The sequence below is a fragment of the Peromyscus maniculatus genome, chromosome 9 (assembly GCF_049852395.1).
Source record: "Peromyscus maniculatus bairdii isolate BWxNUB_F1_BW_parent chromosome 9, HU_Pman_BW_mat_3.1, whole genome shotgun sequence".
NCBI lineage: Eukaryota > Metazoa > Chordata > Mammalia > Rodentia > Cricetidae > Peromyscus > Peromyscus maniculatus.
In genome coordinates, this window is record NC_134860.1 from 119,051,979 (window position 1) to 119,079,559 (window position 27,581).

Below are 27,581 nucleotides of genomic sequence, written 5' to 3' on the forward strand. Positions count from 1 at the left end.
GATGGCAGGACTAAAAAGATTTCTTTTGCTTCTTTCGCTCTCCTCTGGCTTTGTGGGGGAGGGAGGGATGCACAGGAACACAAGTGTGTTCTTGAAGCAGAGATTCCCAGAACAGAGAATGTAGTGAATCAAAGTGGAAAACTGGCATTTGTTCATATTCCTAGTTTTATATCAAAGCTGTCTCCTTACACATAAGTGACCACATGGCTGTTCTGTTTTGTGAAGTTTACAGAAAATGCTTGTTTTATAGTCTCTACAGAGATGGACTAGGTGGCCCTGGGCCTCAGCACTGAGGTAGAGGCAGGAACCAGGCCCTCCAACAGGATGTCTAGCCTGTTCTGCTGGGCTTTGCCTGTCTGCTAGGGAGAAGTGCCTAGAATCAGAGACACTAATTAAAATTAAAGGCAGATTAAGACAGTAATAAAACTCACGATCCAGAGATACTGGTAGAAAGGCTAAGAAACATAACCTGAGACGTGCTGGACCTCTGTCTGACGTAAGTTCTCAAGCACGCCTTCCCTCCAGGAGGCCTGGCTCAGGAGAGCAGCAGAGCTTTGCCTGCCACCTTTCAGCTGTCTGGGGAGGCGCCCAAGGCTTTGTGGGGAGAAAGGCCCTGAGTCGATGCACTCACAGTGGCCAGCAGGCCCTGAGTATCTTTACATAGCAATGTGTTCTGAGAACCGTGGGCCTTGGGTGATTTTCTTGCTGGAAGACCATCTCAAGGAGTGTCTAAAGAGCATGACTACAATGTTCCTAGGTGACAAGGTCTGGAGGGATCACCTTCCTGTGTGCATCTATTAGTGACAGCAATGTCGTGTGGTGTGTGACTGTACTCAACCCACCGGAGCCACAGCACTCACCTCATTGAAATGGACATCCTGCATCCCGACGTCTTCCATCATGGAAGCCTCTTCATCGATGTTCGGTGTGATAACCCGGAAGGCCGTGCACCCCTGTCTGAACATGCCTAGGCGGAGAGAAAGCAGAGGGAGAGCTGCCGACCTGAGTGTGGCTCGAACTCTCGGGTTCTTCCTCCCTGTGCACTTCTCTGTTGAAACCTGGATCCTCCTACCTTCTAGAGTCAGGCTCTTTCACGTTTGAAGTGAACGGCTGACGAGGAGACCTGTCATGTGTCAGCCCAGCGTCCACACGGGAGGCTGGGGACCAGCATGTCCTCTCTCCATCCATTTCCCCACACTTAACCTTCCCCACTTTGCTTCTCAACTCTTTGTAATTTCTTACCCACTTTAATTAAAATCCACTCAATCTTCAAAGAAACCACACGCTGAAAAACCATAACTGAGTCAAGCTAGTGATAAATTAACAAGGAAATGTTTGGTCAAAGGATCCATAGTCAGATACCAAGAAAAAGAAAGTAGCCAAAGCCAATGAAAGAGAAGTAAGTGGCCCCAAATCAACTGTTTCCTTCACGCATGGATCATCTCACCTACTCGGGCTGGGGAAGACCCACAACTCGGGCTGGAGCCCTCCCGACTCCCTCCAGTAACACAGATAATTCAACAGTGAGGTGTCTGCAGGCTGAGGAGCTGCCTGGGGTGAAGAGAAGCCCAGAGCTACAGTGCTCTCAAGGGAGGTCAGCTTCCGGGGAAGTGTCCATTCCTCGAGCAGTGACAGCTCAGGCCGGACATTGGGACACAGTTTTGGGCCAGTTCAACCTCAGCTGTGTGATGTGTCAGCGAGGGAGGACTTGAAATGGTCAGCCACTCTAGTTTGAGATGCTCCTTCATGATTTTGGGAAAAAGAAACAGAGTATTTTGAAATCAGGCTTTTAAAAGTAGAACCCCAAAGCAGAGATTTTCCTGCCACACATGTGTCCAGGCTTCCAGTCAATCCCGAGGTAGCCATTTCCACCATGGTCCTCATACAGCCTCGCTTTGATCTGGCGATAGAGAAAGCACAGAATCCCCAAAGAAAAGCTGTGACCCAGGAACTTGAGGGCACATTAAGGCGCCGAAAACAAAGGTATAAAAAAAGTCAATGCTGGTGTTGAGGTCAACGGAACAAGCATGCTGGTACAATGCTTTCCTTCGCTGCACAGAACAATGGCTGTGAGTGACACAGAGCCCAGGTACAGAGGAGAGGGAGGAATTGAAACAGAAACCACCAGAGCCCTGGAGCGGCATGTGAACAGAGCGGTTGGGGACCCTGGGGAGCTGGGTGATCCTCGGCTCACCTCCCCGGCTCTTCCTCTGGCACGTGTTATGGCTGTGGGGGAAGAGAGACGGCTCCCGCTGGAGTGCTAGGTCAGCTTCTAAACACGAGGAAACGCATCACCCAATAAAAAGACTCAGCAGGAAATAACATATCAACATGGCCCCTTTGATTTCTTCTCTCAGTCTGACTCTGATGTATGACAAACCCATTCTACAAAATAGACATTTTCGTGGCCTTGGCACCTGCCACTTCATAATGCTTCTCACTTTGTAAAAGCACTCCTCATTGGCCTGGATCAGACACTCATATTCTTCAGTATTGTGTGTACAGATTGCCAGCTTTCCTAGAACCTCAGTATTCCAAAATGAGATGCCACCCTTGAAGGCTGCCCCAAGTAACTGGTGTTTAACCAGGAGGAACCATGAACGAACTCATGGGAACAAGTGCATAATACACAAGTATGGAGCGTAACTTGTCCCGACCTCTGGTTAGCATAATTGCCTTTTCCCATGATAAAGCCTACAGGGCTACATTCCAGAAAATCTGTTCAATAACTTCCCGTTAAAACTGTCACTTGATTGATAAACAGTGAGAATTATCTTAAAGGAAAATGAAGTCACTTCAGCTCTACATTAGCTGGTCAGGAACAGCCAGAAGCAAAGCTCATTAGCTATTTTTTGCAGAACAGCACGAGGCTAGGACAACATGCCGTGTTCTCTTCTGAACTTGGCATTTTTTGCTTTGCCCATGGAGGCAATCAAATGCTGTAACTGGAGCTAAAGCAGCCGCAGCACGCCTATGTGCACGAGATTCCTTGCCTCCAGATCCACCCGCACGGCCCCCTGCCCAAGGCCCAGGCATCTCTCCTCACCCTTCCGCGTGAGATACTCTGCCACCAAGGCTGTTACGTGGACATAGCACATGGCTGCCTGTAATCGAAAACAAAACAAGAGGTCAGAAGAGCCACGGAGAACCTTCCGTCTTCCGAAGGCATGCACTTTTGTTAGCTCCTGGGATACCAACTATTAACAGCTTTTTGGAAAAAAGGAGTCCCTCACATAGGACCTGACACTTAGGAGCTGAAAAGTGAGGCAAATTTACAATTACTGCATTTTAACATAAAAGACAAAACCAGCATTTTGAGAATTATACCATTTGTCTCAAAGAAAAACAAGAAATATTTAGAGAAAAAAAATTTCTTCCCAGACTCACATTTCAGGTGCTAATAAATTTTCCTTTCAACTTTATTTTTAAACATTTATTTTTATTTAGTGTGTGTGTGTGTGTGTGTGTGTGTGTGTGTGACAGAGAGAGAGAGAGAGAGAATTTGTGTGTGTGTATGTGTGAGAGAGAGAAAGAGAGAGAGAGAGAGAGAGAGAGAGAGAGAGAGAGAGAGAGAGAGAGAAAATTTGTGCCAAATTCCACCTCTACGTGTGTTCAGGTGCCCGTAGAGCGATCTGGCTCTTTCAGAGTTGGAGTTATAGGTGGCTGGCTCCATGTGTTCAATGGAGGTGCTGGGAACTGAACTTGGATGCTCTGGAGGAGCAGGATGTGTTCTAAACTGTTGAGCCATCTCTCCAGCCCACTTTTGTTCAAAAACTGAACAGGGAAGGCTGTAATTTTTTTTTTTTTTTCAAAACACAATTCTAAATCAGAATCTGGGCTGCAGCGCGGGCTCAGTAGTAGTGTGTGTGGTTGGCTCACCTTAGCTTCAAGTCCCCCCGCCCCAAACCACAAAGATCAATACTAGAGATGACAACACATAAATCCTCTAAGCTGCCCTGTTATTATCAAAGCTAAAGGTGAGTGTTGGAAGTGAGACCATGAGCATCACTGTCTTCAGTTGGGTGGCTGCCACCATGTGGTGTCCTTAGGTAGTGAACACACATGTACACAGGCTGCCTGTGCCTAGCCTGCGGAGGAGAGCTTCTGGGAGTTACACTCACCACGTTATCCCACCATAACAGGCAGAGCTCACGCCTTGCACAGTAACGGAGCCGGGGGACAAGTAAAAGACGGCTTTCCGAGCAAGAGCATACCACCAACTACGGTGGCAGCAACAGCATGAATGAACTGTCCTGGCCCCTTAGTCACAGAGTGTACTGGATTGTACAGTACCCCCCAAAATCCATGACCTCCCCGAGACCTTGTGATGGTTATTTTTAAATGTCACCTTGCCACCACCTAGAAATATGTGGGAAGAGAGTCTTACTGAGGAATCACCGACATCAGACTGGCCCGTGGACATGTCGGCAGGGGACGGCCTTACTCCATGTAAGACCACTCCGAGTGTCAGCAGGACCATCTCACGGCCCTGGACTGTCAGCTGCAGTAGGCGAGCTGAGCAGCAAACAGGCCGGCAGCATGGGTGCAAAGGTTTCTTTCTCTCTGCTCTTGACCGGAGCTGTGATGTGACCAGCTGTTTGAGTTCCTGCCTTGAATTCCCCCTCAATGATGTTCTGTGACCTGCAGATGTACTTTCCTTCCCTAAGCTGCTTTTGGGTATTTTCTCATGGCCACAGAAATGAAACAGAACAGGTCTCATAATGTGACACAATTTGGAAATAGGACTGTTGTCACTAGTTAAAATGAAGTCACTAGTACTGGGTGGTGTGGTGATATATTTTGTACCCGAATAAAATTTGCCTGAAGATCAGAGAACAGAACAAGCCACTAGATTAAACAAAGAGGCCAGGCAGTGGTGGCACACACCTTTAATCCTAGCACTCGAGAGGCAGAGGTCCGTCTGGATCTCCGTGAGTTCAAAGCCACCCTGAACTACATGAGATTGACTCAGTCTAGGAGAGAAACAGAGCCAGGCACTGATGGCACACACCTTTAATCCCAGCACTTGAGATCTCATGCCTTTGCTTGGGAAGCACATACACCTTTAATCCCAGGAAGTGGTGGCAGGGCAGAGAAAGGTATATAAGGTGTGAGGAGACAGAACTAAAGCTTTTTGGCACAAGCCTTTTTGTCTGAAATCCTTTTCAGCCTGAGGAGACCTAGAGGTGAGACGTGGCGGTGACTGGTTCCTTTGTCTCTCTGATCTTCCAACATTTACCCCAATATCTGGGCTCCAGGTTTTTTTTTTATTATTAAATGGTCAATTTATGCTTCGAGCAACAGGGTGGGCCCTGAATTCAGTACGACTGTGCCGTAGGGAGAAGAGATTCGGGAGTGCAGACCCACAGTGTGACAACGGAGCCGGCTGGAGAGATCTGCCCCCAAGGCAGTGAACACCAGGGGATGCCGGCAACGTGAGCGGCTAGGAGGAGGCGGGGGGTCACAGCAGCCCCTACCAACACCTAGATTTGGACCTCTAGCCTCGCCCACTGTCAGTGAATGAACTTCCGTTTGACAAGGCACCCATCTGTACTAGTTTGCTGCAGGGGTCTGAGTGAACACAGACTACAGCTGAACCTGGAAAGGGCTCTTCCCGCTTGTAAGAAACCTGGGCCACAAAAATCATGTAAAAAGCCATCAATTCTGAGAATGATAGAAAAATTACTACTGTAACTTTCTTTTTACAATAGCCACAGTGCAGTTTAGGCTGCATTTACAGCGAAGCAGAAGGGACCGTGTATGCTTCAACATGTCACCCTGATGAACGGTGACCAACCTTTCAGGCTTAGAACAGAACCTTCAAGGTCAGAGTGAATGCCCTTGCTTTGGTTTGCGGCCATTAGCAGATGTGTCCAGCTACAAACCCTGAGCAGTGGTCCCATAGGAACGCAGAACCTGTGTGTAGCATTAGCGTCCTTGAATTCATCATTTTACACGACACCATCAAGGCACAAAGGGACTCAAGAAAGTGGCGCCAATGTCACAGAGTTTGGAGATGTGTGACCCTGGATCTGAAGTTTCTCTCTCACGCCTGTTCCCAGTCACGCTGTCTGCATACGGAAATGTGTCTGCTCTGAACAGATGGGAATGTTTAAATATCTGCTACACATCCACAGCAGAATGGGATGCCCCTACCATTATCACAGCAGCAGGAAAAGCTAATCCTACCATGAAACAGAACCACAGAGAAGTTTTGGTGTAGGAAAATGTACTTTAAGTAGCAAGCAACTAAATAAATCTGTTTCCTTGTAATCTGTTTCCAATGATCAAAATGGCCAGACAATTGTAAAATCACCCCAAGCCCAGAACTCCTAGTCAAGGATGTGCTTAAGGCACCACGTTGTTTCCACTGGCTTCTTTTGATTAACGGGTACAATTTTCCTCAAAGGTACCTTCAGAGAATGAATAGAATATAATTGTTTCTCAAGAACTCAGGCAGGCAGGGCTCCCTACCTCTGAGAGATCTCCATTTTTAACATGGATTCTCGCCATGCTGTCCAGCCATGTCTTCCTGAGCTCGGGGGTGCTGGCATAGGACTTAGCCAGGCTGTACTGGAGGTCCACCAGCATCTCTGGGTCATTCTCATGCTCCTTCATCTGGGCTGTGGCCATCAGGACTGTGCGGATCCTCTTGGTCAGATCTTTCACATCGGAGGCGAAGCTGGTGTGCTAGACAGGCGGAGAGGAGAAAGGACTCATGACTTCCACCCTCTCTCCCTGACACACACATCCCAGGATGAGGCAGACTGGGGGTGAAAACGGGAAGTTACTCACCTTGATGAGCCGGTCGCTGTTGGCACAGTTGTTGATGATGGACAAGGACTGCTGGAATCTGGTTCCTCCAATGCCAACCACGTCTGCAATCAGCTGGCTGACAGAAATGATGACCTTAGGGGCAGAAACACAAACAAATCCATTCTTCAGATGATGGTCAGGCTCAGCTTCGGGGTTCAGTTAGGATGTGCACAAAGCCGACGTGAAGGCGAGATGCGTGGGGTGGGGACCACACCAGTGTGGGGAGCAGTGGCTGAGATTCCTTCTTTTAAGCACTTTCAAAAATCACTTAGAATATGATTGTTTTCCAAATGCGTGCTGCTCATAAGTTAAAAGGTGAATCAGAAAGAGCACAGAAGAACAAGAAGCAGGTATGTCCACACCACTGGGATTGCCACTTACCCACTGCACTCTGCAGTAAGGGGGGAGACCTTATTCTCTCCTCAGTGTTTGTTCTGAGCTTATGTGGAAGGTTCTGTGCACTTTTTAACAGAACACACAGGTGTTAAATATGCGACATGCAATCTGCCCTTTCTGGAGTCTATGGATAGCATGGCCTTGACTCAGGTGTCTGGGATCAACATGGAGGCCACCCTTACTTCCTTTTCCTTCACGGGATGCAAGCACAACCATGGAGAATGTCAACTGAATCCCCTCTTCTTCCTATATCACCATCCCTCATCCAGAATATCCTCTCTGTCCTCGACTGGACAGTGTTCTCTGTGTGGACCTTCTAAGATTCGCTCTTAAAACTGAAGTTCAGGTGGGTCTTCCAACTGTACAAAGATTTGGATACATCACAGCACATCTTCTGTAATTTCTCACCTGCATTCTAAACATGAAGGGACTTCTCTAGTTTCCCAGATGGATAATTCTGATGGTGCATCCATGACCCGGAACATGTCTACTACCCTTCAACTTAGGCTCCATCCTCATCCTTCAGGTCCACAGAGAAGCCGTCCCTGCTTCCCAGAATCCCCAACCAGATCCTGGTGCCCTCAAGTTCCTCTGTGGGAACACTGGCCAACCACACTGTAAGGGCCGTGGGTTTGTCTGAGGCCTCCCTGAATGCACACTCCATGAGGGCCAGGAGAGGATCTGCTGTTCTGCTCAGGGTTGTGGTCATTAATTCTAGCACATTAGGTCTGTGGACAATGACTACGACGTTAACAAAGGGACAAAAGCAGATGGAAAAGGCTCTCCTGTCACATGCACATAAAAAACACATCTGTGAGGACAGAGTTCTTCTATTATCTCAGCTGGTTCTCAGGGCAGAGAACTCTGGATGCTTTTACTGGACACACAAGAGAGGTACTCATGAACAGAAGACAGGAAAACCTACTTTGGGGTTTTTGTTTTTTTTAAGGTATTTAATATTAAGTACCTCGAGCCAACAGAATATCAGTCAGTTCAATATTGATTCAATATCTAGAAGTCAAGCCAGTGATAAAACACACCCCAGGCCAGGGTCTTACAATATGGAATATGAAACAATCACAACCAGTACATGTGACTTCCCAACATTCCACTTACAGCCTTTGTCAGCACTTAGGAGGGGTATGCTGGTCGGCGTGACCCTCAAGGAGACAGGATTCCACCGGGTACCTGTGCCCTGCCTGAGCTAGAGTACACACCTGTAAGTGCGTCCGGACGAAGGACTTCTTGCCCGTGTAGTCAAAGTTGTTCCTCATCAGGAAGTAGAGCAGCTGGGAAGCGTCGGTCCGGATGGAGCCCAGTTTGGAGTTACAGCACTTGAGCACCTCGTAGCACAGGGAGGCGCACATGTCTGCTCGCCCCTCGTAGAACGTGGAGGGGAACTGGAACAGAGCACAGGGCCGGCAGACCGGCGAGGTCAGCACTCCCAGAGGTCCTCAGCTCCAGGCAGGAGGCGAGAAACCGGGAACCATCAGTACAACTGTGGCCTCAAAGCAACTTACCTTATAAATTAATGACCTTAAGGCGGTAAAGACATTTTTTAAAGCCATTTCTGACTGGTGTTTTTGAAGAAAACACAGGTAGACATCAAAAACTTTCTTCATGAGAGGATTATGTCCATGGTCAGCCAAGAGCTGGTTCTGAAAACACACATTGATGTCAGTGTTAGAGAGGCACGTCTAACATCCTGAAGATGTCACACAACGTAGAGCCGCAAAGACTATCTTCTGAGCACAGTGATAAAAATTTCTGCTACAAGTGGCCCAAGGAAAGCACAGAATGCTCCTGCAGTTCAAGCAAGTCCATCAGAACATGGACCGCTTGGGGCAGGTATTCTAGAGAACTGCAGTATGGCTGACAGGCTCAGTGCTAACTGCTTACACACACGTATTTTAATGGCTGACTCTGGAGGTGATATTTGGGGGTGTCTTACTTCTAATGGGGTGCCATTACAGGTGTCAGTGTACTGATGGGCGGGGACAACCCTGAAGTAAGGACCATGAATCCTGTCCTCCCAAAGTGACGTCCTTGCCTAGCCTGGCATCCTGGGCATTCAGCTTTGCTATAATCAGACAGTTTGGAGGGAAGCATGCATAGGCTTGGTCAGGCACCACACAGGTAAACTGAGTCTGACGCTCTCGTTTGTGAGTCAGCAACTCTAAAACTACCTGTTATTCCAACCGTGACAAACCGAGGTCAGAAATCCCAGAATGGAGAAAGGAGGTAGGTACAGACCCAGCCACAGAGCAACCACCAGTTATTAGCGGCAGGAGAGGGAGGGTGTCCAGGATGCTCTTGGGCTATAAGAAGCCTTTCTGCCTGTGAGCCTGCTCTGCACAGGTCCTTCCTCCAAAGTCTCCTGCCTCTTCACAGGGCAGGGTCCAGTCAGAGAGCAAGGAGACACGCTGCCACTGCTGCTCAGAGACTAAAGGATCTGTGCTCAACACAAATACAATGCACATGGCTGACCACATTCACACCCAGAACCGTCACTGCCTAGACTTTCACACTAAAATTATACAGAGAGAGAGAGATTCCAAGATCTCTCTGTGGTTCCAGTAGAGCGTGCTTCTCCAACCGTGGGGTTTAGACCTTACACTCGGAGCTTCTAATTTATCATGTTAGGGCCTGGGCCAGAGAACTGACATTTCTAGTTAGTTTCCATGAGTGGCAGCCACAGGGGGAGGCCTCCATGAAAGCAGACATTGCTCCTACGGATGCATTTGTTGAGTGTGGGTATTCCCGTGTCTCAACTGAGTTCCTAGTAACATGCTTAATGGGGGACAGGAGAGCTTGGCACCTAAGGAGAGAATACACTATAGTAACATATGACATGATATTGAAGGGAGATCATTATTTTTAGTGTCACTAGTAAAGCAAAAGCAATTCTTTTAAGCTAGTCTCATGTAGCCCAGGCTGGCCTCGCCCTCTATGTAGACAAGGATGACCTTGAACTTGTGATCCTCCATCTCTATCTCCCAGGTGATAGGATCACATGCACACACTGCCACATCTGGACTGGGATACTGGCGATCAAACCTAGAGCCTCATGCATTCTAGGCAAATACTGCAACAACCAAGCTATGCCCTCAGCCCAAGAAGTGTGTTTCACAATAAGTAGAGAAAACACAACAGAGCATGACCCTGGATACAGTTCCCTAATACCCTTGTAATTAAACATATGGCTCCAATTCTCATAGATATTAACACCAACTCAATGTCTGTTTCTATACTAGAAATAGAAGGGACCGTTGACTGGAAGTGTTAGGCTCCTAACAGGACAGAACACGGTGCAATGGTGTATCTGTATAAATATATCACAATTAAACCCATCATGTTGTATACTAACTAAAAAATGTTTTTTAAACTGGGTTTGTACCTCTCCTTCCTACAAAAAAAAAAAAAAAAATACAGGGAGACTTGCAGAACCCTGCACAGTGACTTAATTATTATTTGCTATATTTAAGAACAAGACCAAAACTCTTTCATTTCTTTTCCATGACATGCTTTCGCCATTTAATTTAGTAATAAATGAATAATTTGAAAAGATGAGTTTACACTTAACTCACCTCTCTCTTTAAATATCTAATTGAAGACATTTGGCTTTGCTTAAGATACTCAGAGCAGAAACGTCTGGTTAGCTTCCCACATTTATCATACGGAGGGCTTAGGATAAACACTTTCTTCTAGCCAAGACAGCTGCCTCCAGGGACAGCTTCTGCTGTGGGCCGCTTAAGCTTTATTCTATATAAGAACGGGAACTGCAGTCACTCACTACAGAAAGCTTTTAAGGGAGCCTAGAGATTAGCAGTCTCCTTATAGGAGCAAAAGCCGCTGAAGAAAAAACACACCAGGCATGCGTGTTGGTTGAGCTTTATAAGCAGTGGACTTAGCAGGTAAAAACTCTGACCTTGAACAGCGTGTGTCTGATACAAACCTTAAAAGCCAGTGTGAACAGAGAGAGCGTGTCCAGAGTGGTGAGGCAAACCTCGGTAGCAATGTTGGCTTCGAGAAGTGACTGGTGAAGGACGTCCGCCTCTGAGTGGCCATAGCCTGTGTGAATCGACACAGCGTTACTGTCTTGGGGTTCAGGCGACAGGTCTGGTGGGATCCACAGTGACAGTCAACTCTGGATTATTTACAGAAGGCCCTTTTCTCCGGGCCCATCGCCCTTCGCTTATGTAGGGAGTTGGCATTTTAACAATGTTTCCATTCAGTGATGCCTCCTTTCCAACTCTGGAGACTCAGTGACAGCAGCAGCCATTTACAGTGTGCTCGCTGGGTGTCAGCTGAGTCTGGGAATGCCATCATGGTATTATCTCGTCACTCAGCAGCCCTGGGAAGCATGCACCTCGTTAAATACCCTTTGCAGACAAGGGAAGAGGCACAGGGGAGCTGCAGGGCCTGACCGAGGTCATCAGGTGGTAAGGTGGTAGTGCTGGCACACCCACCCAGACCAGCTGCAGCCCACCGGGGCATGACTGAGATGGGACTGAAGGCTGGCCACTGCACCGAGACCTACAACTTACTCTCTGGTGTCAGGCAAGTCAGCTGACCCTTTCACACTTCCTGGCATTCCCATCTGCAGACCAGAGACAAAGTATCCACACTTCAAAGGGCTGTAGTGAGGATAAATTCATCAGTATTGGGAAGTTCACAGAAATGTGCCAGGACAAAGTGAGTGACATAAAACATTAAGTCAGTAGCACCAAGGCCCGCATTTAGTAGAATCATGAGTGATAATCAAGAGTTGACTGCACTGTAAATGGTCTTCTACTTGCTTTAATAAAAAGCATAAAAGCCAATATATTGGAAAGAAATGCTGATGGAAAGGAAAGGACCAGAAAGACCTGTCAGGTAAATTTAGCTTCATCATATACAATTTAAACATAAACTGCAATCTTCAACAGTGGTGGCAAAATCAATTTAGTAATGATATAAATGCAATTTGGCATACAATTTGAGATATTAAACGATGAAATGGAATGCATTAGCAGAAACACATGAAGAGGATGTAAAGATGTTACCATGGTGTCTAGTTTATCCAGAGAGATGGCAATACAACAGGACATAATGTAATGACTTTCTCCAGGAGTGACAGAGAAAGCAACACTTACTAATTGGTCTTTTCTTTTTTGTTAATACTCCAAAGAGGAGACATTAGTTCACAGGTCAGAAAAATATAGAAAACTGATAGAATTTCCTTGAGATTACTAATGGGAACCCCCCCTACCTCACCCCACCCCCACCCTGAAGTTATACTGCAAATTCCTTTCTGGGTCACTACATCAGAGGACTGATACAGTCGAATAAGAGGGAAAGAGAATAGCTGGACCTTGTGCTGACCGAAGGAAATGTGAGAATCACAGTTCTGCAAATGCTAGAGAGGAGCTTTTAAAGGCACGGAGGATGCTAGAGAGGAGCTTTTAAAGCCACGGAGCTGCTCTGAGCCTGCCATGCAAACACTATCAAGCGTATTCATTCAACTCTGCTTTTCAACAGGTAGTTCTGAGCTTTTATGTCTGTGGTTCTCTGTTCTCCTGCGTCAGGGCTATCTCCCTCTTCATGAGGATATAGAATATATTTAACACCATGTTAATTCCAATCTTTTTTTTTTTTTTGGTTTGTCCATTTTTAAAGATTTATTTATTTACTATGCATACAGTGTTCTGCCTGCATGTATGCCTGCACTCCAGAAGAGGGCATCAGATCTCACTACAGATGGCTGTGAGCCATCATGTGGTTGCTGGGAATTGAACTCAGGACCTCTGGAAGAGCAGCCAGTGCTCTTAACCACTGAGACACCTCTCCAGCCCTTGTTGGTCTGTTTTTGAACACGCAGTTGTCTAGAGAAAAGAAAGATGGCTGTCTGGGGGTACTAATGCCCCTGCACTGCCTTTGCATAAACCAAGGCTTTCCTTTGGGGGGTGGGGTGGGGTGGTGTGGGGTAAGATACAGGGACAGAACCCAAAACATCGACACCTGTGATCAGGCCAGCCAAAACATTCCCACAGACCCCAGGGACCTTTAAGGAAGCTGCTGTCCACTCCCAGGGAGTTGTGGTCTGGGTTAAGTTTGAAAAGAATGTGGTTTAGTGGTGACCTTATTTCTTTTTCTTTATAGAATTGCCACTTTCTCTCTGTAAAACATTCAGACTAAGTGCATGCAGGCAGCCATCATTAATGAGATGGCCTCTCCTGAGCAATCCCCACAGCATTGACCTGACCCAAGGCCTGGAAACAGACTCAGAAATTAACATGGGTTGTTTTAAAAACATAGAACCAATGTGCCAGGCTACTTAAGTGACAGAATGATGTACACATGTACAGAAACATGGCAATGACAAGAGAGCCATGATACCATCTATCAATCTCTTGGGGTCAGCAAGAATGGGGGTGTGGAGATGGGTACTGGGGGTGGGTGCATGTATGAGAACAGTATAATGATATCCAGGTATGAAAATGTCATAATGAAACCCATTTATTCTGTACATTAATAAAACATGAATTAAAAGTCACAAAAATGAAACCAAACCCAAAGAAAAGGGATTAAGCCAGATTTGTGGAGAATGAGTCTGTCTGGGTCACGTGGAAACCTGTCCTCTCAGCTTGTCACACGGCCTTAACTGAGCAGAGTTCTTAAACTAGTGTTCATCTTTTTAAAATCCCTAACGCTAAATGGCAGCTCAGACTGTCCTCAGTCACACCTGAGACAGAACGTCCCAGGAAGACACTACCAACAGTCACACTAGAGAACACAGGAAAAGGAAGCATTAGTAAGTCCCAGAGCGGTCTCAGAGACCAAGATTTCCTAACTGAAGGCTGAGGTGAGAGGTACGGTCTTTCTCAGGGTGTCTCACTGGCCTGGGGCCCACCAAACATGCCAGGCTGGCTAATCCGTAAGCCCTAGGGAGTCACCTGTCCTTGACAAGTGTGCCACCACCACCATACACGGCTGTTTTTGTTCTGTTGTGAGGTCTAGGGATCAAACTCAGATCCCCATGCTTGCCTGCAGGACTTCGCTAGGCTATGTCCCAGACCAAAGCTCAGCCAAGAGTGTTGTGATTACTACTGCTCCCACTAGGAGGCAATAGCACACTGCAGCCCGGTGTGGATCCCCTCCACCCTTGCTCAGCCTACAGGAGCAACAGGACTTCACCACACGGTGGCATGTTGTGGGCTGTTTGGGAAGTCCTCAGCATTCACACCTCAAACTTATAAAACTTTCAAACCACTGTCACGCCTATGATAAGACTTGTTTTAATTTTAAAATTGTGTATTTGTGTGTGGTGTGAGCATGCATGGAGGCAGAGGCAAACACTGCATGCCTTCCTCCACTGCTTTACGTTTTAGTAAGAAAATTTAAAACTACGTTTCTTTCCTTGAAGATCACATGGGCGTGCATGTTTGGAGGGAGAGGGCCATCTGCAGAAGTGAGCTCTCTCTTTCCACCACGTGGGCCTGGAGATCAAACTCCAGGCTTAGTGGCAAGCGCCTTTAGCGGCCGAGCAATCTCCCCGCCCATCTCCAACTCAGTTCTTCAGGCAGGGCCTCGAATGAACCTGGAGCTTGCTGCACTGGCTAGAGTGGCTGGCCAGTGAGCCCTTAGGGTCCTCCTGCCTCCATACACCCAGGGCTGGGGTTACCGATGCATACCAGCTTTTATGTGGATACTGGGAATCTCAACCTGGGTCTTCATGTTTATATAGTAAGTACTTCTCCAACAGAGCCACGGCCCAGCACAGAGCTGTGGAGGCCTACGAAGTTTCCCAGTGAGATCTGAGCTTTACCCAGCAGGGCTGCATTAGAGGATGGCTTGACCACATGCATGGTTACCAGGTGATGGGGAGGGTCTGCACCTGGCTGTGCTGGGGGAGGTCTTTGCTCCACCCCTTGGCATTCCTTTAAAAAGGCCTTTAGAAGAGACAGAAGGGGCCAGTGGATAAGGATCCAGGCCCTCCTGAGCTGTCCTGTGCTTCTGTCTGTCTCTCTCCCTTCTATCCTTCTATCTAAACATTTCTCACTTCTCCTTCCCCAAGAGTACCTTGGGTTAAGAGTGGGAGCAGGTCTCCCACACAAACCAAGACTTGTTTTAAAACCTCAAAGTATTTTGAACACTCAGAGGCCAAAAATGAGCATCCCTCCATGTCATTTGTTAGGTTTAGATTTAATTAACCCGACTGTAGTTTACAAATCCCCCTTGCCTGATAGCTCCACTAACCCCGCTGACTCTATCCGTAACTTCACCAGAGTGGTTGGGGCAGGAGCCCCGGAGCCACATCCGCCTTCTGATGGTCAGGACGTGTAAGCAGTCAGACCCGCAGCCCCTTGGGCTGTGTTTCCATTTCTATGGTTGCCTGTCCTCTATGGAGCCAAATTCTGTATTTTTATTTTGACTTCCCCGCTTCTGGATCACAATACAAATCCAGAAAAATAGTAAGCCTGGGGGTATAAAACAAACATGAAATGACAAGGACTCTTTCTTGCTGAAAGGATTCCTCAGATGGGGATCTGACCATCTCAGATACGTTAACTAATCTCATATGGCTTTCGGAGGTGCCAACATATTTTTTTTTTTTTTTTTTTTTTTTTTGGTTTTTTGAGACAGGGTTTCTCTGTGTAGCTTTGCGCCTTTCCTGGGACTCACTTGGTAGCCCAGGCTGGCCTCGAACTCACAGAGATCCGCCTGGCTCTGCCTCCCGAGTGCTGGGATTAAAGGCGTGCGCCACCACCGCCCGGCGCCAACATATTTTATGTAAAAAACATAAACATGATCAAAGGTCAGCTATTCACCCCTCCCATTTAATCGCCAAGAAGGTTTTCCTCACAGATGAGCAAGGGTATAGAATAAAGAAAAATATTCTATGGCAAAATGGTATCATTTGCCAGCTCCCCATGATTCACATAAGAAAACAGACATGCTCAGAGTTGTCTGTGGCCAAATCCATGAGGTACAAGCTCACACTAATCACAGCATGGGCTTTCTCTTCTTCGAGGAAAACTGCGGAATAAAGGCTACCTGAATCTGAAAATGGCACTAAGTATACAGCCTCAAACTGTGAAGGCACCTGAAGACCGTGGGACACATGTTCATGTCCTTTCTAAGGACATCAAAACAGCTAACCTCAGGCAGGAATTGCGCCTTTCATTCTTAACTCTGAGTCAATTCAGTTGCATTAAACACTAATTACTGATAGACTGCCATCTCAGATGACCTATTAAGTTACACTGCGGGCAGCACACACGGTGGATTTCCCCACATCCTTCTCTCTGGAGAGTTAGGGAAGAGCACCGGCAGCCAGGCCTAAGAAGACTGGCTTGTCCAGGCCTCTGCTGCCCCCTGCTGACAAGCTGACGTCTGATACAAAGGGAAGAAACTGCCACTCAGAGATCCTCACCTTAGTTTCTGCATGTCCCGGGCAGGCTGCCCACTTACGGGCTCTACATCATATTGGCTGGATTAGCAGAAGATGCTGTATTTACTGCTACATAAGATTTTTTTTTTAATTTTTTTCAAAAGGACACCCATGTCCCCAAGCTTCCCCAGAATACCTAGGTAGAGATGAGCCGGTATGTATGCATACATGTAAGTCATATACATTGTACACATAATACAGTAGAAATTCATTCTTTTTGCAGGTTTTTGACCAAATTCCACGTGGAGCTGAAACAGGTGTTGGCAGGAAAGGCTAACGCCACCTAATCTGAACTAAAGCTCGAGAGAAAGACCGAGTCCTGGAAGATGCGATGAAGAGAAACTCAGCAAACGGGAGAAACGATTCAGGAAGAGGGACTGTGGAGACACAAGCGAAGGCCAAGGGATCGAAGAAGAACACTACTTCCTGGCAAAGCCGGAAAAGACGTGACTGAGGACAGTGTGACGGGAAGACAGGGATGCCAGCGTCAATGCGGGCTGCAGGGAGAGAAAGCAACTGCAATGGCATGCTGATTTTGCAGCAGCCCAGCCCGCTGTCTCTGTCCTGCACCTCGAGCTCCTGCTGCTGCATCCATCTGCAGGGAGAGGCGGCCTCCCCGATGCTCTGTCACCACTCTTCACCTGACAGTGGCTATCTCTAGAGTCGGGGCCTTCGCTCACTTGTGCAAAAACCCTCCAATGTTTCTGCATTTACTTCAGCGGATAGTAAGTTACTGTTAATAATCTGGGAAAAGGGGACTCCAACAGGGGACTGCATTTCTACTGCAAAACAGGAAATGAAAAGTAAAAAATAACAAAGCTCCTGGCTTTCATTGCTTTAACTTATTGTTCATCGCGCCCAATAGACAAAGAGTTGAAAATGCAGGCATTACAGCCTCAAATGTATCATCAATGTGCATCCTACTCCTAAGTGTAAGAGCGCAGACCCAGCATTTGGGGGCTCTCAGTCCAGTGAGTGGCGGGCTGACATGGCACTGGTCTAAGACCCCTGGGGTGAGACTGTGAGGGTTTAACTTTGTTGGTGGAAGTGTGGGAAGCTGCTGCATTGGTTTGTTGCTTTGCTTTGTGTGCTTTTAAAAAAAGGTATGTATATGGATGTCTTTGTCTGCATGTATGTCTGTGTACCACATCTAGGCCAGAAGTCCCTGGGACTGGAGTTACAGACGGTTTTGAGCTACCATGTGGGCACTGAGAATCAAAACCAGGTCCTCTGGAGGAACAGACAATGCTCTCAACCACTGAGCCATCTCTCCAGTCCAAATTTTGTATGTGTTTTTGACACAGGATATCACCATGTAACTTTGGCTGGCCTCAAATTCAATATATAGAGTATGCTAGCCTTGAGCTCACAGAGAGCCATCCACCTGCTTCTGCCTCCTGAGGGCTGGTATTCAAGGTGAGTGCCACCACACCTGAGAAGCACTGTATTTTGATTCCTCACTTCATGTTACCTTTCTTGGGACTATTTCCAATACAAGGTGGTGGGAATATTGGTCTTTATGCTGAGCCTGCATGAAGAAAAAGGTATGACAGCCGCAGCAGATGGAATTATTGTGATTAGGGATGATGGGAAGATATTAAGAACCATGTATTAAAGACAGTGCTGGGCATGAGAGCACGTGGTTGTCTAGATCAGGAACCAGCTATGTCAAGCTTGAGAGGAGGAGGGACAGTCTTGAGAAAACAACAGACATAGAAGACGGACCCCACAGATGGTCATAGTCATTTCTCGTGTGCTGCGTGGCTAGTTAGGTTTTCTGCTCTGAGAAACCCTTAGGTAGATTAAAACACTGAAACGCCTGTAAGCAGCACATGAAGCTGTTTGGGCGACTGACGGAAGTAATTCAAAGGATGGTCCCACGTACTAGCAGAATCTCTACTGTGAAGTTAGGAAAGCCCACAGTTAGGAAGGCAAGATGAAGGAAAAGTCTCGGTTGCAAGTGAAGCGGCCTGGGAGGCAGACCCCAACCTGATTAAGTCTTACCATTGTCTACAGAAATCCCAAGCACACTTGATATCTTTCTCACACTGAAAACACAGAAAAAGTCACTTTGTTACTGGATGCTTTTCCACACCCTTGCAGACTGACTCACGGGCTTAACATTCATTTGCAGGCGGAATGTCAGAATGTGGGCGCCCAACCAATTACACACACCGGGCAGGAGAGGCAAACGGCTATGACCCAGATGTGCCAGGAGGGGGTGGGGTGGGGATAAAATCAAATGCATGCAGGAAATTTAAAATACAGGATGATGTCTGGCCATCAACTCTGCTACATTTTGTCTGGAGTTGGGGCAAAGTGTCTAAGCATTTTCAGATGGTGCCGTAGTTGATTGGGTTCCACATTCTGTCACCCCCCACTGCTCAGGACTCTCCTCCAAGGAAGGGAACTCTTCTTCCTAATTGTTTTGCTCTGGAAGAAAAATCAAGTTGGTGATGTGGTGCGGTGCGGCTGGGGCTGTCCCCTCTGAGACGGCACAGAGACGGCTGGCTGTTACGATGGTATGGCATGGGACTTACTGTGGTTAAAAGTGACAGAGTTATCCAGGCTGCCCAGCTGCTGCAATCTGGCATGCATCATTCCTGTTCTGTTACGGGAAACAGGCAATGTCTGAGACTTTCGGTCATGACCTATGGGTCCCAACCCCTCCTGGTTCCTGTAACGTGAGTGAAATGGGACAGAAGCAAACGTTAGGTGTGTTACAACAGCGAGACAGGAGCATTAGTCAGGCTGAGACACGCACAGGAGCAGCGGGGCTGCATGAAGCCAAGTGGCCAGGGACACAGACAGCCGGCAGCTCCGACACAGGGCACAGCAAAGCACTCCGAAGGAGCAAACTCTAGCCAGGGCGCCGAGCCTTTCTCACTCTGAGAAAGTACGGTGGAGATGCGACTTTTCCAAACAAAGAGCACTGCTCCAGTGTGGAGGTAACGGTCAGCATCCGACAACTAAGGGAACGCTGCAAACCTCTCTGAATTATACGTGGCGTGAGCAAAACTTTATTCTAATCAAACAACGCACCGGAAGAAGCAGAGGGCGCATGCGATGGTAGGGTTACATGAGTCAGTGGAACACCTGCATTCTTACCCAAGCAGGAGGAAGTGCCACACACTTGGTTAAACTTGTCAGGCAGCGGAGTAGAGAAAACAGACATGTGTGTGGTTAGCAATCAGCTCCCTTCCCTACGGCGTACCATCACCAGAGCAGACGGAACCAGACTCTGACACCTGTCCCCGTCCCGGACCAACCATGCCCCTGACTGTGTTACTGTGTGGACAGCAGGGACATGCATGGACTTTCATTGACAGCATGCTGCTGGGTCCCTTCCCGGTGACAAGGAGAAGGCACAGTGTTCACACAACCACACCACTGTGGACGGCAAACACTGACAACGTTCTTGTCATGGTTCGAGATCGTGGTCACATGCAGCAGAGACCATGACAATGTTTGTATAAAGCGGGGTGTTGTCTTTCCACAGTGCAAGGAACAACATAAACCCCGCCTTGACTCCCGCCTCCCCGTCCATCCACGCGTAATTAGTCCATATTCTATGCAAATATATACAGGGGCTTACAAAGTGACAGATTTTCTTCCAGAAGCTAAATTTATATCCACTATGGGGAGGGAGAAGAAAGAACCACTTTACAAATTCTTCTGAAATATTTTGTCAGGGAGGAACCAGCAGCTTCCCACAGTTACGGTTTGGGCTCAGGGATGCTAGGCTACTGGGCAGGACACTGTCCAGACGCCCTACTGTGGTGTAACTGGCAGAGATCGCCACGAAGGGGTGACAGCTGCCAAGCATGGACGGAGCTTTTGGCGGTGAGCAGATGCCTCTGCCCATCCTCACAGGGCAGTGCAGGAGCCGGAAGTCAAGGCGTGCTGGCTGACACAAAGCACCCTGGATATACTTGCATTTTGTACTCACAATCAAACACAAAATTACAGTAGTGAGAAAAACAGAGGTTAAGGCTAGGGAACTTTAAAACTACCACATTTCAATTAAAACAAAATATTAATGAGAGGAAAGTGTAAAATGATCTCACTAAATTTGTTTCTTCTTAAAAGAGGACACAAGCTTTCATTTCTTAACATAAAACATAATAATCCTGAAAAGTTCTCAGATATCTCCAGAAGGGACAGTACCGGCGTAAAAAGCCAACCACACTCAAACACAGTGTCTATTAATTAATGTCAGTTCTGTTTCACTGCTATAAACCATAAGAAAAACAAATCTCAATTAAAACTAGACTTGGCAGACTTTCTTAAAACAAATGTAGTTTGCTTATAATCAAACTGTTAAAAAACAACAGGATGATGCTTTGAAGGACCCCACCCCACCCCCAACACAGAAAGACACACAGCAGGTACACAGGGTGGCGACAGGGCAGGGGAAGGGCCTGGTAACGAGCTGTGCTGGGAGGAAATGCCCCGGGGGCTGTCGGCCATACATCTGTGAGGAACCTCCAGCACTCCTGAGATGGGAGAGAGTGTAGGCAGGCCAGGCCAGTGGGGAGACAGGACACTCAGCAGAGTTCTGATGAGACAAGAACACAGGCACTCACTGAGTGGTCAGAACAAAGGAAAGGCTCCATTTTAAAGGCCAGTGACACAGGATGAAAACATCCTCTCTATGACGAACAAGAAAAAGGGACATTGCGTCTTCTTGGTTGGGAGCAGGGACAATGTTAAAGCCAGACAGGACAAGAACTGACTGAAGAAGCCGAGAACACAGGACAGGAAGTATGGAGAAGAGAAAGAGAAGGAGGTGAAAGCGTGTTAGAATCTGGGGGGAACTTAGAGACAGTACCCTAAAGATGATCTCCTGGGAGGGGAACGAGACCAAACCAGACAGGAGGAATGCAGGAATGCTGACAGAGACTTCTGGACCATTCCATGGTAGCAACCTAAGGTGGTTGGCTGCTTATGTGAGCCCCGGCTGCCAGCCACCACAGACGGCCCATTCTCACACAGCCTCACAGAACGCGACACTACATTTCCCAGGTCGTCCCACAGTACCTGGCTATGTAGCGCTTCCCCATGTACTGGAACTGGTGCAGGCAGACTCTGCGGACAAGACAACCATTAGAGGAGGTGCCGTTAAAACCGTGCCCTCGCTTTCAGGAATTTTCTGTAAGGTCCTCCGCCCAGAGAAAAGCATTAGCACATCGGGGAGGCGCGCACACACGTGCAGCCATCAGAGCTGAGGTCACGGGTGGAGCAGAACAGAATAAAGGTTTTCATCCACCCCCTCAGGGCTGGCAGACTCCCCCACGGCAGTGTGCCTTGGAGTGTGTTGGAGACCTTCCACGTCACGGTGTTACTGTTCCTCCTCGCTGGAGTCCATCCATACAAGGAGCTCTCTCTTTCGGCTCAAGCATATGGAATGGCCCCTTACAGGCATCAAGAGCCGCAACACTGAACCTTTAAAAACCACGCCTTTTAATGAGAGGTAACTAATACAACGAGCTCTCCGGGCTCAGGCGCGACAATTTCACCACTGAAGTCAGCCATGGGACTGGCCCCTCCTGTCAGCAGGACAGGACCCTGGCCTTCCCCTCACAGTTTTAATACACACAAAGCCCGGAGAACAAGGGTCCCACGTGAGTTTCTTTAAACATATTCTGTACCAAACTAACCAACACAGAGCTGCTTAAGTTATCATGTGTCAAGTACAAACTGAATAATCATAAAGAACTGAAATTTCTCTTTCTTTTACCTCGGTATAGCGTGTTTGACCGAGTGAGATGCTATTATAGGCTGATAAACCCAAAGTGTAAACTTTCAAAAGCAGCCCACATTCTGAGTTTGAAAAATTATCTGCCCTTAGCAGTTTTAGATAAAGTGCAATGGATCTGTGTTTCTAAGAATAAAGAGCTTAAATGAAATCAGAAACTCATCCCGAGTAGATAAGATGGTTCTAGATTTAACATAAAAACAAAACAAAACAGTAGCCACCAATGCCGTGAAAACATTTTGCACCATTTTATCTAAGTAGCTTAAGCACAAAGGCTTCTCAGCAACCACAAGCAATTATTTATGTATCTTAAGGCGGGCCACTGGTGACTGACTCACGAAGGAAGCTATGTGCCATGCACTGCATCCTGCCCGCGGACACGTTTCCCCCACACTTCCCAGCTGGAAAGGTAAGAGGGGACAGGTAAAGAAAACCACTCACTCGGATATTGTAAAGAAGTCCATCAGCTCAGCGGTTGAAGCCTTGTTCCAGTATGTAAACAGCGCATCTAAAATAAGCATTTATTTGGTCAGAATCACAATATACATTATATACACATACATATACATACATACATTCATATATATATATACATACATACATATATATACATAAAATGGAAAATCACTTATGACATTGGGGATAGACTCCAGAGCCCAGGTCTCCATCACTGCCTATTTTATATTTTACCAAAAGGCAAACCACACTGGTGGGCTCTCCTGGATAATACACACAGCAGGCTTATTCAACATTTGAACTCCTGAACTTTCATAATAAATTACCTAGTGTTATATTATAGTACAAGCCCATCCATTTAACTTGTACATAATGTGCTCTTAAACAGACTAGAAAATCTGAAGACCGTAAGAGGCCATAATAATCCACAGCCAGCCTCCCCATTTCCTTCCATAGGACCCTTCCCTCCTCTTCATGGACCTGTTGAAAATGAAAACACGTGCTGTTTTGTTTATGTGTGTCTGTGTTGGGTATGTGAGTGCAGGTGCCTCTGGAGGCCAGACAGCATCTCATCCCTGGAGCTGGAGTTACAGGCTGTTGTGAGCTGTCCAGTGTAGGTGCTGGGAACTGAACTCGGGTCCTCTGCAGGAGCAGCACCTGCTCGTAACAGCTGAGCCCTCTCTCTGGCCCCTGCCTTTGAGTTTTAAAAGAACAATACAAACTGGTCCTACCCAGATGTTTCCAAGCTGCCGAGTATCCTCTATGGGCTACCGTGACAGAATTAACCAGTTTCTATTGGTGGACATTATGGCATGGCTGCTTTTCTTTCTAAGCTTATTCTAGTATAAACATCCTTTGCTGAACACACTGTCCCATGGGGTTTTCACATGCATGACCGGTTACAGGAGAAATTCTTGAAATTGATACAGGATAATCAATGCTTAAACATTGAGATCTGTGTGAACCCTCTTGACTGGGCACTGTACAAGAGTACTCGCATCTGATATGTCCTACATGACACTGAAAACCAGGAAAATGACTCAGTCCTTGTAGGCTGCAATGAGCACAGAGACCAATGGCTGTAGGTCTGTATTCTACATTCACCAGGGGCAGGGACAGGAAGGGAAGACATGGGTATATGGCAAGAAACTGTGCCAGGCTGTGCCAGGTGCTGTCCCAATTTCACAGGAATGCTGTCATCCAATCCTCACTCTGATCCCACACGGACGACTTAAGTGCTCACCTATAGATGTACCATCAGAGGCTCCGGGAAGCTAAGTACATCTCCCATTTACCTACCTAAAGAATCATGGCTGAAGTGGTCACAATTCTAGGCCAGGTTTGATGCATTTGACTAACATTACGGGTGTGAGCTTCCACTTGGAGGGTTCTGAGCTCAGACAGACAAACTGGTGAGTTGAGGCTAGTCACCTCAGATGGCTCAGCTGTTTTCCTGGTGAGGAAGCCCTGAGGAGCCTCACAGTGGCCCAGCATGCATCTGTGGCCACCACTAGCACACACCAGACAGAACAGCCAATGGCCAGCAGTACTTCGGACAGTCCTGGCTCTGGATTCAGGCTACTCAAGAATGAAGGGGTTTGAGGAAACACAGGGCACATGGACTCACTGAGGTGGAGAAGGAAAGGGCGGGAGCGTCTACAGCGCAGTAAGCCGTCTGGTAAGCCGTCCTCTGGGCCCTTTTCTCCCTCGTCTCTACTCCACACGTACAAACCCAGACCACACAGATTTCTAGGGCTGACTGAAAACTTTTAATGCTACCCTTCAAAGAAAATATGGAGAATATTTTTTATGACCCTGGATTTCTAGAATGGGACGTATCTGGAAGCCCTGGTTTCAATCTTTATCACGGCATAAACTGGAAACCAGGTGTGGTAGCCTGTGCCTAATCCCAGGGCTCTGGACGTGAAAGTAGGAGAATCAGAAGTTCAAAGTCACTCTTAGCCACAAAAGTCCAGCTTGGGCTATGTGAAACACTAGATTAAACCCCAAATGCCCCATTTCCACGTCAGAATTTGTTTTCTAGAATAAAAGTAACTGATTTTCTACTCCGATACTTCTATTTCTACTGCATTTAGCAAATTAACACACATTAAAAACGAAGATGAAATTCTCTTAAATATTTGAAACTTTTTCAACTAAATGCCACCTAAAATGATTCCCTGAGACCAGGAGGGCAGCGGCTGTCCTCACTGCACCCACCGTCGGACATGCTTTTCAGCACGTAGAGGAAGCACATCAGCAGACTCTTAATCTCGGACTGGTCCAGTTTGTCACAGCGAACCACAGGATTTCCCAGCGTGCCACTCTGCTGATGCTGAAAGGAGACGCAGGTGAGTTCTCTACCTGGCGATGCACACACCTCCCTCTGAAGAAACAGATTCTTTAGCTTTCAGGCAGAGCATACAAACTGCAAAGAACTGGTAACCCACAGGCACAACTTCACACAAAGACACCTCTCCCCAGGTGTGACACACAACTGCTGCTGCCTCCAGCTCTGAGGGACAAGCCGGAGGGCACAAACCTTTCACACCCCAGGAACAGCTTTCATTATGCCAAGTGTGTGTGTGGGGGGAATCTTCTGAAATGCCAAGTAAAATCTCATGCAAAAAACCAAACGCATGTCCACGAGGATCCACTCTGGGAGGGAGGACTCCGAAGGCACCACGTAACCCTCACCTCAGAACAGCAAGGTGAGCCTGAGGAGCGGCTACGCACCAGCCCAGAAGCCTGCTGCTGAGGCTTGCCATTCAGGGCACAGCATTGGTGTGCTGTGGGAGTGGATGGAGAAACACATGACAGACACCCAAAAGGACACACAGGGACACACAGCACTGCCGACCACCCTAAACGGGTGAGGCCGCTCCTCAGTCAGCTTATTGATACAGCAATATCAGAAAGCTGGGGGCTGAGGATGAGGCCAGTTTTACCACTAGGAAGCAGCAGGCTCAGGTTCACATCGAAACAGCTGAGTAAGAATCTTAGCTCCCGTTTAAGGGCACAGAAGGCTAAAAACAACTCTTCAGGCTGTATTTCAAATTTAAATCAAGTTTTGTTTTTTTTTTTGCCAAGTACCAAATGAAAAAAAATTATCGAAAAACATGTTTTTTCAAGGTGTTGGTGGTCAACTGAGAAAAAAATATATATGTATATGTGTATGTACATATATATATATATAATGAGCAGGTTCAACTAACAAGATGTGCGATTGTTTTTTATGTAAGGAAGAAACACAGCTGTCATTAGTGGTAAAAGTGTGGGGTGTCATCGCGCCCTGAACCGTGTAGAGAGCTGCAAGGGAACTCAGTACTTCTTGCAGGGAGAAGACGGGTGCAGCATGCAAAGTCTCCTCTGGCAAAGGTGGAATTGTCAGAAGGGAAAAGTCCACGGTGACCCGGTTTTTCCTGGCTGACTGACAGCTCTCCTCCTCTCCAGCACTGGGCACAACACAAGCGGAGTGCCTCCGGAGCAGCTTGTCCCTCTACACACGAAGGCATGTTGGGGTCAAGGGAAAAGTTCAACACATCATGACAAGCCCAGACTGAGACAGCCACGTCTCGACACACGTGTGCTTAAAGATAACCGTGGCGACGCCCGTCACAGAATCTGTGACAAGGTCACAAACCTGATGCTGAGGTTGAGGAAGGATGTCCTGGGAAAGAGGAACACATCCCCAAATGCCTGTTTAGTGGCAGAAGCTTTCTTATAACTTGAAGTAACTTAGGGATACAGAGCCCCAAGAAATACCAATCTACCAGGTTCCCGGTTAATATCAACCTTTATCTTTTCCTACAAGGTTCTAGGAAGGCTGAGGCTGCAGTAATGTGAACAGGAAAGATTTGGTGGAATGAAGAGAGTGTGTGTTAGGAGTGGGCACAGTGTAACTAGAGCTTTAGGAGTGGGCACAGTGTAACTAGAGCGTTAGGAGTGGGCACAGTGTAACTAGAGCGTTAGGAGTGGGCACAGTGTAACTAGAGCGTTAGGAGTGGGCACAGTGTAACTAGAGCGTTAGGAGTGGGCACAGTGTAACTAGTGTTAGGAGTGGGCACAGTGTAACTAGAGCGTTAGGAATGGGCACAGTGTAACTAGAGCGTTAGGAGTGGGCACAGTGTAACTAGAGTGTTAGGAGTGGGCACAGTGTAACTAGTGTTAGGAGTGGGTACAGTGTAACTAGAGCGTTAGGAGTGGGTACAGTGTAACTAGAGCGTTAGGAGTGGGCACAGTGTAACTAGAGCGTTAGGAGTGGGTACAGTGTAACTAGAGCGTTAGGAGTGGGCACAGTGTAACTAGAGTGTTAGGAGTGGGCACAGTGTAACTAGAGTGTTAGGAGTGGGCACAGTGTAACTAAAGCGTTAGGAGTGGGCACAGTGTAACTAGAGTGTTAGGAGTGGGTACAGTGTAACTAGAGCGTTAGGAGTGGGCACAGTGTAACTAGAGTGTTAGGAGTGGGCACAGTGTAACTAGAGCGTTAGGAGTGGGCACAGTGTAACTAGAGTGTTAGGAGTGGGCACAGTGTAACTAGTGTTAGGAGTGGGCACAGTGTAACTAGAGCGTTAGGAATGGGCACAGTGTAACTAGAGTGTTAGGAGTGGGCACAGTGTAACTAGTGTTAGGAGTGGGTACAGTGTAACTAGAGCGTTAGGAGTGGGCACAGTGTAACTAGAGTGTTAGGAGTGGGCACAGTGTAACTAGAGCGTTAGGAGT

General features: G+C 47.4%; 1 protein-coding gene across 23 annotated transcripts in view; it reads right to left on the bottom strand.

Moving 5' to 3' along the window:
- Positions 1–27,581, bottom strand: part of Dock9 (dedicator of cytokinesis 9) — a 279,931-nt gene that overhangs the window by 42,908 nt on the left and 209,442 nt on the right. For 6 of the 23 annotated variants that reach the window (XM_076545581.1, XM_076545579.1, XM_076545580.1 and 3 more), the window contains exons 35-46: positions 25,080–25,194; positions 22,845–22,911; positions 21,686–21,733; positions 19,186–19,322; positions 11,168–11,283; positions 8,733–8,870; positions 8,430–8,612; positions 6,796–6,909; positions 6,475–6,690; positions 3,047–3,104; positions 2,195–2,272; positions 861–967 (exon numbers count right to left, since the gene is read on the bottom strand). In XM_076545581.1, the coding sequence (XP_076401696.1) occupies positions 861–967; positions 2,195–2,272; positions 3,047–3,104; positions 6,475–6,690; positions 6,796–6,909; positions 8,430–8,612; positions 8,733–8,870; positions 11,168–11,283; positions 19,186–19,322; positions 21,686–21,733; positions 22,845–22,911; positions 25,080–25,194 (1,377 nt within the window). Of the gene's footprint in view, positions 1–860; positions 968–2,194; positions 2,273–3,046; positions 3,105–6,474; positions 6,691–6,795; positions 6,910–8,429; positions 8,613–8,732; positions 8,871–11,167; positions 11,284–18,649; positions 18,694–19,185; positions 19,323–21,685; positions 21,734–22,844; positions 22,912–25,079; positions 25,195–27,581 lie in introns of those variants that run through there. The other 17 variants (XM_076545587.1, XM_076545586.1, XM_015997494.3 and 14 more) reach the window with 7 other exon arrangements.